This window comes from Manacus candei, unplaced genomic scaffold (genome assembly GCF_025592945.1).
Source record: "Manacus candei isolate 608988 ecotype Guabito, Panama unplaced genomic scaffold, ASM2559294v1 h1tg000018l, whole genome shotgun sequence".
Classification (NCBI taxonomy): domain Eukaryota; kingdom Metazoa; phylum Chordata; class Aves; order Passeriformes; family Pipridae; genus Manacus; species Manacus candei.
Genome location: NW_026138066.1, coordinates 515,691 through 528,615, shown reverse-complemented (window position 1 = coordinate 528,615; position 12,925 = coordinate 515,691). Strand labels below are relative to the sequence as shown.

General features: G+C 37.8%; 1 protein-coding gene across 6 annotated transcripts in view; it reads left to right on the top strand.

Moving 5' to 3' along the window:
* Positions 1 to 12,925, top strand: part of EEA1 (early endosome antigen 1) — a 173,210-nt gene that overhangs the window by 121,049 nt on the left and 39,236 nt on the right. For 5 of the 6 annotated variants that reach the window (XM_051784830.1, XM_051784828.1, XM_051784829.1 and 2 more), the window contains 7 exons: positions 3,707 to 3,834; positions 7,596 to 7,650; positions 7,788 to 7,853; positions 8,680 to 8,719; positions 9,518 to 9,625; positions 9,710 to 9,831; positions 11,534 to 11,689. In XM_051784830.1, coding sequence (XP_051640790.1) covers positions 3,707 to 3,834; positions 7,596 to 7,650; positions 7,788 to 7,853; positions 8,680 to 8,719; positions 9,518 to 9,625; positions 9,710 to 9,831; positions 11,534 to 11,689 — 675 coding nt within the window. Of the gene's footprint in view, positions 1 to 3,706; positions 3,835 to 7,595; positions 7,651 to 7,787; positions 7,927 to 8,679; positions 8,720 to 9,517; positions 9,626 to 9,709; positions 9,832 to 11,533; positions 11,690 to 12,925 lie in introns of those variants that run through there. The other variant, XM_051784833.1, reaches the window with a different exon arrangement.

Here is a 12,925-nt window from a genome sequence, read left to right as displayed (position 1 = left end):
AATTGTCATTTCCTCGTAAAAAGATGATCTCTTTCTAAAAATAAAACCCAAGTAATCATCATTTAACTTCTTTTAGGCTCTTTTCTCCCTGTATAAAGTGAAAGATAAAGCCCAACTAGAAGAATCAGTTAGGGAGTTATGAGTTACAGTGCAGCACTGAAGGGGCTGTAAGTGATATCTTTGCCTTTAGTAAATGAAGAATATGAAGTGCCTTTCACTTCTCTGTGACTGTGCTTTATGCAAATTAATTCCTAAGTGCATGTTAAAAGGAAACCTACCAAAATACAAGATACATTGCTCTCATACTTGCTTCTTCTGTAAAGGAGTCTGTAAGGGATCCACGTGCAGTCTTATTGGAAAGGATGCCTCAGCTCCTTCCCCCCAGGCTGTGATGACCAGTATTACATCTCAAGGTTGTAGGTACAGAATCTCCTCTTTATCCAGGACAGGCATGGTCCCAAAGTAGGAATATATTGCACTTGATATAAATTGCTGCAAACTGACAGAAATGTTCACAAAATTTAAGCATCTCAGACTGTCAGGTTTCTTCCCCTCTTCCTTCTCACACACTTGTCTTTAGAATAGTAAAATATGCTTTTGCACATGTTTGCAAAGTTCATCTCAAGATGATACTGAGAGATACTTTTATGGCTGTATTTAATTTTTTTTTAAGAGAGAAAATAAGTGACCCACCAATCCAATTTTCCAAACAAGATTGTCACCTGGCACTGATAGTTGCAGGCCCAAGAAATCTTTACACTTCTGCCTGTTACTGCCTGGTGCCTAGGAAGATCCTGATGATTCTGATTTTCTTACTCTAAAGAGAACTGAATTATTGCTGCTAACATCAGAGTTGACATTGATTGTTATAGGCCTATGAGATGCAGCTGAGTTCTGGGTTCATGCAGTTTAAGGCTCTGATGTGTGAACAGTGGTGCCTTGAGCTGTAGGAACCTGTGTTCCTGCCCACTCCACCTCTGTACAGAAAGGATGACATTTTCTGTGGCGAGGATGCCCTGTTGCAGAAGGGTGACACCTTACTCTGTTAAAGCTTGTATGTTAGACCTCTATAAAAAGCAGCATTAGATTAAGGCTGCGTGTGAGAGCTGTAACCCAGTGCTGACTGCAACAGCTGAGGCCAGCCGTGATCATGGCTGTGCTGGTGGAGAGGCAGGGACTGGTGGCTGATGCTCTCTTTATCCCTGCCTGTGTGAGAGGAAGGCAGTTTCTAGCATCAAGAGGAGGAGGTTTTGCTCATTCTTCCCTGCTCTGCCGATGAGAGCAATGCCTGCCTCCCGAGAGCTCCCATCCACCCTGCAAGCTCCCAACTACACACGTTCCCAGAGTTCTGCTTTGCCTCTGGCCCCTCGTCCTTGTGGACCTTGCCTTCAGATCTGCCTGCTTGCCTGAAAAATCTTGGCTGGCTTTGCCTAATAATTGAGATGAACGATTGCTGTCCCCATGGGCTAATTGCACTGGTAATCTATTCTTTCCTCTTCTCCAGGCCTCCTCTTTCCACAGAATAAACCCCAACCACAATAAAACCACAAAAAAAAAAATCCAAGCAGAGAAACAGATTTTGCGGTTTAAATGAAAAGCAATGAAGGGCAAAAGGAAACAGAGGCCAGAGTGATTTTCTGCATTCATTCTTTCTGGATACACTTACTGATGCTATGAGGAATATTTGCTTTTCTCTGTAAGCAGCAGACCTTCGCATCGCTGGGAAACTAAACACAATTCTGAGAACTGCTTGGTAGCATTTCATCCCAAAAGGATACTCTTGCACTGTCATTTTATGAGACTGATTGCTTTCTGACTGACATACTAGGAAAAAAACCCATGTTCTTATTTTGTGACCCCTCCTATCATTCCTTGCCATTGTTGTATACCAGGAAACTGCTCTGGTTCTTTCACTCAGAGTGACTGTCACTGGCATCGTATGCTAATTCTATCAGATAAACATTACCGGGTGCCTAGTAGCTAAACAAGTTTTCTGTAGCCATTTTGGCATGTGTATCTATATCTGAGTTAACTTGGTTTAATCTGCAGTGAAACTGTGCTGATCAACTCTGCAAAATGGTTAAGGCTAAATGCCTGTCATCTGCTTAGGAAGGCGTATTTGTTTTGTTTGGTCTATCAGTCTTCAATATGATATGTGGTGAACTTGATAAGCAACTGTATTTAGTAATTAATTTCTGAAACACTAAATAAATAATAGAAGTTATAAAGGCCCTGTTCAGAGCTCCAGTCATGTTTGACTGGCTGAACATGATAGTTTTCCCAGGTTAAATCCATGTAAGTTTGATTGTTGAATTCTTGGTGGCTAGTGAAACAAAACACTATGAATGTCAAGTTAAAAAATGAGTGCTATTTTGGTTGTCAACATACACATTCAGTATGTTTACTTTGTGCTAATATTTAAAGTTTTGTGTCTTGTCTATTAACATCCAAATGCTAAGTTAAGAGCAGAAAAGGAGTGTCAGAACTCTTCGTGTGTCCTTCATAAATCGTATGGGAGCCTAGATTAAGTGAAGTGTGATAATACCACTCTTGTTTTGGATAATGGAGAGCCTTAGTTTAGCATTGGAGTGTGCTACCATTTGTAGTGGCATAATGGACTTAAGGATAACACATAAATGTAGAAATGTGTATCTGAAGTGAATTAAAGAAACAGAGGGGCTTAAAAACCATTGAAGAAACAGCGACCTCACTTACACGAGGTTCTCTTTGCACAGCTTGGAATTACAGGAAGCCTTTAATGTGAGACTCAATTTTTTACTCTCACTCTGAAAGGTCTTAGTGTTGCTACCATGTTGTGTATGGGCTGAAGTGTAAATGGGAATTTGGGTCGGAGTTGGCCTGATAACCAAATGAGAAAGGAACCAGGACAAAGTCCAGCAGTCAACACCAGATGTAATAAGTTGTAAAAAATGAGGTGGATGGTACTTCTGATAAGTGGCAGCTTGGATGCTCCAAAAATGTTTAGAAATACATAAAGAGGTACATAACACTTACTCTTTTCATTTGTCTGTGGGCTAATGGGTAGAACAAGGGCATCGATCTGCTAAATTTCCACTCTGGTAAGCTTGCAGGATATATATATACTGGAAAGAAAATGGATGATTTCTGATTCTTAAGGTTGTAGAAATCTGATTTTCTTGAGGTGGTATTTATCTGAATTGGATTTACTAATTAATTCCATGCAAGGTAAAATGTGGTTCTGTCTTCTGGCCCATATTAAAATCAGTAGTTTCAATATGGTGGCAATATGTGTATGAATAACAGTGCTTTAGAGTGGGTTTTTATATCTCCCTTTTAAAGACCAAACTCCAAATGCTACCTTCTCTTTGGAAGAAGAACGTGATTTTATGAAAAGTTGTATGGAAAACTGTTTTGTTGGGGGAGAAGAAATTGCAGAGTAGTCCTTCTGAAATGACTTCTAAAGAAAGTTTTATTGCAAGTATGTAATGCTGTCGGGGAAAAAAACCTCACTGAATAATGAGATATGACTTTTGTAGCCATTTTCTAACTTTTAATTGCCAAAACTGTTATCAGAGCATGAAAGAATTAGTATGAATCCTTAAAATTGCATTTGCTACTTTTTAGATGTGCAAACAAAATTTACAGTTTTGTGTAAAAGTAAGATGGAAAAGAAAATTGCATCTCACATTTTTTTTGTTTGTTTTTCTTTTCCTTTTTATAATAGGGCTTTATTTGTCCTCTTTGTATGAAGTCTCATGGATCAGCTGAGGAGCTGTTCAAACACTATGAAGCAGTTCATAATTCTGGCATTGATTCAACTCATGGAGGGGAAAGTCATCTGTCACCGGAAAGGTGAAACAGTACTCATTTGTGCATGTGCTTTTGTATCAGTGTTGAGCTGCTTCTAATTACACTGATGGCTGTATTTATTTGAACACTTACTTGTGTAGTCAACTATTTAAATGTTCATGCCCTATTTTTCCAACTAGAATTAAAAAGCATCTTGAAACTTACATTGTCTGATATGGATCTGAAAATAAATGAAAATCAGATAGACATGTTCAAGATATTAATTAAGTCACTTGTTTCTGATGCAGCTGACAATGCAATATTACAGACCAGAATGATTTTTACAAGTGTGGCAGAAAAACTAAAGGTTCCTTCTAACTTCTGACATAGAGCTAAAATATCATCATTTGAGGGTGAGGGAGGACAACCCTAAAGATAGAGAAGAAACTCAATTTTGTCCCTGGGTAGGTAGGGTACTTACTGGGTAATTACAACATCAGTATTTGCCTAAATAGTTTCCCTTATTACCTAGTTATTTGCAAATCTGAGAAGTTTCTGTCTGTGCCTCTAATCTGCCTTCTGTGTTTCAGAAACTCCATGCTGTTCTTTAGAAATCTTCTCTAATTTATTTTATTTAATTGTTTGGTCAAAACTGTATTGTTAAATATATCCCTAGGAAACATATCAGGTGGTTTTATTTTTGAGAGCAGTGGTATGTAGCAGGAACTGATAACGTGAAACCGTTGGTTTAGGAAGGTTTCTCTTGGGGGTAAAATTTACATAAGTTTCCTTTTGCTTCCTGCTAGTTCTTTTTCTGTTCACTGTTTGTTTTGCACTGTTGTAAATAACAGTCCATGGTGCTGTTTTGTGACACTCCCTCAGACTCTTTCTCAGTTTTTACATAGGAGGTCAGAGTGGGCAGGACAGAGGTACACATCACACAACCCTGTGGCTTCTGCTGATGCTGGGAAGTAGACAGTTCAAATATTTCGTCACTAGCAGAAATGTGACCCAAAATGATAATTACATTGTAAGAAATACCTGTATTTCTGTAACTAACTCAAGAGAGGGTGTTTCTGTGGTGATAATAGAATGTAGAAGGTGACATATTTCAGTTGTTTATCCAGATGCAGATCCATATCTCCCCAGTATTGTGCAGAGCTGGTAAGCCAGTAGGAACCAGCATGAGCAGAAGTCTTGTCTTCATGCGTGGATGGCTCCTTCCTTGTGGGTAGCTGCCTTCTCTGTCAGCTGCTGCAACAAAAGAAATCAGAATTAGACCTTTATATAGGATCAAGTGGTGGGGTACTAGTGGAATCATACTGGGTTTCTGATGTGCACATTTATTCAAGAATGAATATTTCTTCTTTGTCCAGTTTCAACCTTTTTGGAGTAATACAACTTAGACCTGAGGTGATAGTTTAGTAGGATAATAACATTCACATGGGGGAATTATTGGTCATAACTATATTGTTTATATAGTTTATGAAATATGTACTTTTTGTTTTTATGCTTGCAAGTTTCCAATGTCAACCAGATGTTGGCTGGTGAAATTTATATATTTTTTTCCTGGCTCTTGACAGTTTAAGGACAAGTGGTTTTGTTTACTCTCACATAATTGGAAAAGTGGACAAGGTCAGGGAGTTTTAATAGAGTGAAGGGAATCTGGTGAGAGCCATTGTGTAACACATGAGCTATATTTTCCTATTAGTGTGGCAGTCTTTATTGCTTCTCAGTTGCATGCTTTCTTGAGAAAACTCTCATTTAACATAAACATGTTTTTCCAAGACTTGGAAGTCCATATTAAATATTGCAACCTGCAGCAGGGAGCCACTCCATTAGCTCTCAATGAGTGAAGCTTCCGTGTAATTCGTAGGACCAAGACTGGGAGTGAAATTCCCTATTTAGTCAATAGGGAAAGTAAGTTAGTATGAATTACATAGTGTCCTCTTCCTCCCACTCCCCAATAAACTACCATGATTAAGTGCTGAAAGTAAATCATGTAACTCCCCCCAGTGCAATTCAGGAAGGCCATCAGTACTCAATCCTAGGACAGAGGCACTAGTGGGGAACAGAGTGGAGCATAAGGAAAAGGTAGTAAGGATTTGCTGGATGGAAGGCTCAGATGTGCTGAGAGGAGGAAGGGATTTTAACACCCCCAGCAGAAAAGAAGGTTTGGTGAGGATTTGGATGACAGGAAGAAAAGCAAAGTTACAGTATCTATAGTGATCCCTGACACTAATTATCACCCATTTATTTTCCACTGGTCAGTTAAACTGAATTTAGGTTTCATCTTAAAACTGTCAAGCAAAATCTTGTGGGGGATATCAAGGCAACTTCTGTAAGAGTCCTCATATTACAAATTCTTTCTTTCCCTTCTCCTCCCCTCCTACTTCCCCTCTACTACAAACTAGTTTTATACGACTCAAACCCTTTAATCTACTACAAAGACCAGAACATCTGAAATGCTTTCATATTGCAGTTCTGGTATATATTCAAAGATTTCGATATAGTTAACTGTTTCACCTGCCTGAGACGCTATTTATAATCTTAGATATGAATATTATCTGATTCACTTACTCGTACTGGTGAGAAAGCTGCTCCCTCTTCTCCACCCACAACCAGTGTATGGGTTTTGGATTACAGCTACACCTGCGTCAGTAAAGTTGTATTCGTAAACCTCTAGTGAATGTATCACACTGGCAGAATAATGTGTACATAACAAAATTTTCTTCTGGAAAAAATAAATCTCCCAATCTCCTGTGTTTTTTGTTAAAATTGGTCTGCCTTGGAGTTGTTGCTCTACTGGTTCAAATGCATGCATTTCACTTGCTATTTGATGATCCTGACTTGCTGTTAATAGGCTAATGTGGATTGAATATATTTGTTACCAGTTTAGCTAAGAAATAGCTTGCTTTTGGTGTTTTTTTCCTCCTAAGTATGAGATAACTCAAAAGAACATCTGTGGAGGAGGGGTAATGCAACACAGCAGCAATAAAATTCTGTGATATAAAACTGAGAGAATTTGTTGGCACTGGCACCAACATATTCTGTGTGTTGCCACTGTGCAAAAAATAGGAAAGAGTATTTTTCCATTATATTAATGGCACTTGTATTCTGGATTTGGAGTGGCTGTATCTCAGTAATGCAACATTATCCTTGTATGTATCGTTGTGCAATTCTGTAAGGAGACTTGTGATTTTGAAGGGTACTGTGTGAATCAATTAGTAACAGTTGTAGCCATGGATCTTGACTGGAGGCTTGAGTATGAAATATGAGAATTTAAATTTCTTGGGCTTTAAATATTCAGACCATTAAATAAATGTGTCTGCTGGGCATACCAAATTGCCATGTGGATGAAAAATTACATAACTGCATATTTTAGAAGGGGTAAGATAGCACACTGTCACTTACCAATATTTCTTTACATGATATGGGAAGTAAAGGAGAATAAATCTGTCCTTTTTGTAAAGAGGCATGCAAAACAGTTAAATGTTCCAATGCACAGCTTTGTTACTCTGAACTCATGTGGCTGAACTGATGCACTGATTTAGATTTACATTCTGTTTTCGTGAGATCTTTTTTGTATCTTTATCCAGTTAATATGTTTAGCATTTTTCAAGTGATATGCAAAGTGATATTAATCTGGTTTGTTCCAAGTTTCAAAAAAATCTAAAAATACCTATTCATAATTATGTAAGTTATATTTAGGTGGTACATGGCTATCAGTCCAGTTACTTAACAAACATTATAACCTGTATGTAATTGACAAAATATAACCACTTTGTATTCATTTTCTCCACTCTGTGGATATATTTATTCAGAGATGAAGTATCACTGCTCCGACAAGAAGTCCAAGACTTGCAAGCTTCGCTGAAGGTTGGAAATGTATTTTACTTGCACTTGGTTCTTTGTTTCAAATTGAAAAGTGTTCCACTGTCCTAAGCAACCAAATTTATAGTTCTCTCTTCCCATCTTCTTTTTTTTGTTTTTTTTGTTGTTATATTCCCCCCCAGGAGGAGAGGTGGTATTCAGAAGAGCTGAAGAAAGAACTAGAGAAATTGCAGGGGCAGCGGCAGCAAGTAATTGCTTTAAAATACTTGAAGCAGGTTTATCATCAGCATTGACATTGAAGATTAATACCATTTTTGTAAGGCACGTGGCCTGATTTAGTTAGTTCTGTAATTTAAATATTGACATGTTCTTGGTAAAACAAAGCTAGTTATCTCTCCACAATGTAACTGTATTTATAAATGTGAAGAACAAAGTCAGAATAGGTAATGATTCCTCCATGCTACTCACTACAAATTCAGTTCAGACTTCTCCTTCTGTTAGGCTTATTGAGAACTTAGATTATTAAATAAAATAAATTGAATGTGGTGTTTTGTCGTTTATGAGAAAGGGCAGTGAAGTCTTTCTTGTAAGAACTTTTGGAAAACAGCAGTGGGATTTTATAGGTATCCAGATGAGCTCAATAAACAAGGCAAGACAAATTGTGGTCTGTTGTGCCCTAAAGGAAGCTCTCGCTTCTTTTATTACTATGAGCTATTTAGATACTGGATAGTTACAAAGCTCAGAAATTGCTTTCTGACTGAATGCCTTCTCAGAATGTACTTAAAGATATCTGTAACCTCTATTTTTAGGGCAGATTTCTATAATGAGGAAAGGGAGGGGGAGGGGATTGTTACTGGAATTTTGCAAGTGGAAACCTTAATAGTGTAGTGATATATGAAATGAAAAGTCTTTTCCAGTCTTCTAGATATAATTGTTTAAAATCAGGTATTTTTATACTGTGCAGTATTTGAGCACAGAAGTGCTTTCCATGTCTTTTCCAAAAACTGGATGAACTTTGGAAGTAGTAGTTTTTGTTCTTACTGTCTAATGGTGCATTTATTCTGTTTTCTTAAGGATTCTAAGTCTGATGGATTGACAACAGCTACATCCACAGGTGGCTAACATTTTATTATATTAACTTCTGCACTGTTTTGGAATTTCTTTTGTTGTAGCTTAGGTATAATAGCACTTTTGGTACATTAAAGAGCTAGAAAGCTGTAATGGTACAATTACCAGCAATAAAAAAGTTCATTGTAAGAGCTATCAAGAGCTGTCTATCTTAAGCAGTAGTCTGGGGAAATGTTCCAGAGACTCAGGGTTTGAAATTTCTAAAAGCAAGGCATGAGTTCTTCTGACTCTGACAGCAGTACTCATGAGTAATTTTGAAAAGCTTTTTAATCACTATATATTCAAGCAATCAGATATTTAAACCATAGCATTTGTCAGGAGTGGTTTTGTTTAGTGTTTTTCTTACTCATTGCTATCAAAGAAAACAATTAAATTTGTTTTTATTTTGCAGACCACTAATTTTTGCTCTACGTTTTTCTCCACGGGGTACTCATAGAATAACGTTTTCCCTATGTGTACATAAACTATTTGACTGATATTGATTAAAACTTTTAATCACAATTCAGGGCTTGGAATTCAGCAGCATGTTGCAGTGATCTGAAGGGCTGCTTGTGACCAGTGAAAACCAATATGTACTTAATCCTGCAGAGCACTCAACTAGTGACAGGTTCCAGCATCATGCTTGTAGATATTTAACTTCAGTAAAGTTGTTCACTTTGCTAAATTGATTGGATGTTAAGGGATTTTGGATTATGTATTTACCTGTTGTGGTTAGTCATGGGCATGAGGAACTGTATTGTCCTAGCTCTTCTAGAAAATAATACTGTTCTTTTTATGGAAATAGAATCATTAGAACGGCAACTAGAAGAGATCCAAGTAGAAAATTTTAACATTAAGCAAATGAAAGACTTATTTGAGCAAAAGGCGGCACAACTGGCCACTGAAATTGTGGGTAAGTACATTAATATGAGATCTGATTCTTTTCTTTACTTGTGAAACTTGTGCAAGGGATTTTATTCAACTTCCTTCTTACTAGATCTTAAATCAAAGTATGATGAAGAAATCAGCCTTCGGGAAGGTGCAGAACAGAAAGTGACAAACCTGAGACAAGAACTTCAGAAAGAGAGAAGTACAGTGGAAGACTTAAAGACAGAGCTGGTATTCACATCATATTAATTTTTTTTTATTTTCAAGTCAAGGGAGGGGTATACTTAAATGCTTGTAAACACAGTTTTAAAGCAGTCAAACTCTGTTGTACTAGGATGTGTCTGCTTGTGGTCTGAAAAAGTTCGAAACACCATTGTTTCTGATCTGTTTCACTGATCTACATTTTCAGTGTTTTTCTAGTAAGAAACTATGTTTTTTCTGTCATATTTTAGAATTTACCCTTCATTATATTGTAGTCTGCTTGTCCAGTCATAGAATCATGGAATCATAGAATCAAATGGGTTGGAAAAGACCTCTGAGATCATCAAGTCCAACCCTTGATCCAACACCACTATGGTTACTAGACCATGGCACTAAGTAGCACACCCAGTCTCATCTTAAAAACCTCCAGGGATGGTGAATCCACCACCTCCCTGGGCAGCCCATTCCAGTGTCTGATTACTCTCTCTGTAAAATATTTCTTCCTAATATCCAACCGAAACCTCCCCTGGCACAACTTAAGACCGTGATGCTCTACTGTTTAGCATTTTTGCAGGGTATTACACATATAGGTGTGCTGTGCAGACCTGTACTTGGAGCACACTATTGCTGACTTCCAAATCTTTAGATCACCCTTTTTCCATGAGGTTATGCTTTGGCTGTCCTTGGACAGTTGCATTTGTAAGAAGTGCTCAGAGAGGTGTTTTGTGACATGGTGGCTGAAAGACTGGCAGCTGTCATCATCATGCCTATGTTAATCTTGTCCCTCTTGTGCTTGGCTGATAGTACCGATGTGTGTGTATTGTAGGATTTTGGCTCCTGTTGACTTTTATATACAGCCATGGCTCCAGGGAGCAATCCCAGTGACTCAGCAAGTTGGGCCACTTCTAAACAAGTAGTGAAAGGAAGTTCCTAGTTTCACCCACTAAGCTACTGCTTAGACTCTGGGGAACAGTAGGACTTGTTTATACCCTTCTTTCCTGTAACTGAGTACCCTGAAGGACTTCTTGGCCGTTCCCAGATGCTGGACCTCTCCATTCCTCTCTGTTCAGTTGTTTCTTGTCTTCCCTTTTCCTTCTGCATTCTTATCCTTTTCCTGTACCTTTTCTCTTCTAGAGATACCAGCACTCCTTTTCTCTGCTTTCTTCAGTGCTCATAGTTGCCTTCTGTCTCCTTTCCCTCCATAGCGCTTCATGTTGAGGGATGTTATGGTGCTTTAGATGTGATTACCAATAGATTTTACCTGTGGGTTTGGTATGAGGCATATCTGATGGTATCTTCAAGACATTTCCTTCGGCTGCCTTTTTGTTTTCTGTTCTTGTGATTTTCTGAAACAGTTCTGAAAGATGAGGCAGTATCCTGTATCTAACCATCTACATACATAAAAATTACAGAAATTTAATCTTTGGGACATTTTTCTATTTGTCAGATTTGGTTGAAATCAATCAAAAAGTTCAAAGTTTAGCAGGCAAAAACGGAAAACCAGCTCTTAAGTCCTGTTTCCTTTGGGAGTGATAAGTACTTCTCTGTGGTTTTGTTCTGGGAGGGGTTTCTTATCTCTTTTTTTTTCTTTTTTTTTTTCCTCAGCCTAGCTGTAATACTGTGTATGTCATCTTGTCTGTAAATTGATGATTTGATAGATTTTTAGAAATTAGATTGACACTGGAAGCATGTCTGCCAACATTATGTTGCTCACTGCTATTCAACTTTTCAGCTACAAAGGCCTGGTGTGGAAGATGTGGCAGTTCTGAAAAAGGAGCTGGTACAAGTTCAGACGCTGATGGATAGAATGACTCTGGAATGTGAAAGAGAATCTGAAAAACTGAAAGATGAGTGCAAGCACTTGCAGGCAGAGCAGGCTAACTCTGAGGTAATAATCATACCTAAAGATGTGTGTTCTAGCTTTGTCATGATTATCATATGAAAATGGAATATATTGCTTAATCATTATGAAAAACTCTTTTTCTTAATTGAATCTTCTCATTTATCAAATAGACAGTAAATTGCATAATTCTGTCAATATTTAATCTCCAAAAGCCCCTCATGCTTTTTATTGCAAAACCTTTTTTTGGCATAAAATGTTATTACGAGATCCCAATAGCAGTGGAAAAAAACCCAGTGGAACTGTGTTCTTTCTACAGGGAGAGAGAAATAGAACAATACCTGTGTGATTCAAAGACTTGTTTCTCTTACTGAGCTACATGTGGATAAAAGCAGTTGTTACTGAAAATGGTGGGTTTGGTTAATGTTTGAGTTGATGTGCCTGCAAATGGATGCGAGACTGTTAAAATACATTAAAAAAAGATTAACACAAGATGGATGATAATTTCAATATGCTTATAGGACGTATGTAATTCTTGAACTTATGGAAGATTTAAACATCTCAATGGAAATTGTAAACTGATTTTCATTCTTTTTTCCTTGTTTTTCCTTTCAGAGGGGAGGCCTTTTTACACCTATTAATTAATGGAGGAATATTTTTGTGTGTAAGGGAAAAATTTGTTGTGTGCACATATACCCCCGCCTGCCTCTCTGACAGACGTAATGTCAAGAAATCCTAATAAACATACAGTATCACAAAAAAGGCTTTTATCTAACCTATAATTTATTCTATTTAGGAGTTGCTAAATCCATACCTCTCTTGCTAGGTGTTGTTGCACCTCACTGGTGGGTTGGTTGATACAGTTTTACTGGTGGATGACTTGACAGTGTTAAAATCTTCACAGAAGACTGTCAGCTGTGTTTGAGACTTTTTAATTTTGCCCCCTAGCTCTTTTGTTGTCCCCTACCAATGCAGCAATGCCAGCAAAACTTGTCAGTGCAGAGCTGTGGTCCCTTTTAAAATGGGGTCCTTGCAAAATTCTCCAGCTTACGTGCAGGAATGCCTAGGGTTTCTCTAGGACTCCTAGTATTCTCTGTCCTGTTGAGATTTGTGGATATGAAGAATTTCTGACGTACTTTATTCTGGGCTTTCATGTGCCCTAGATTTCGGAACTGAAGTTTTAACTTTCTATTTCTTCATTTGCACTGTAGAGCTTTAGAGAAATATTACTGGGTATTATTCCAAACTCTTTCTGTCTCTTTCCTCAACAGGTATGTTTAGCTA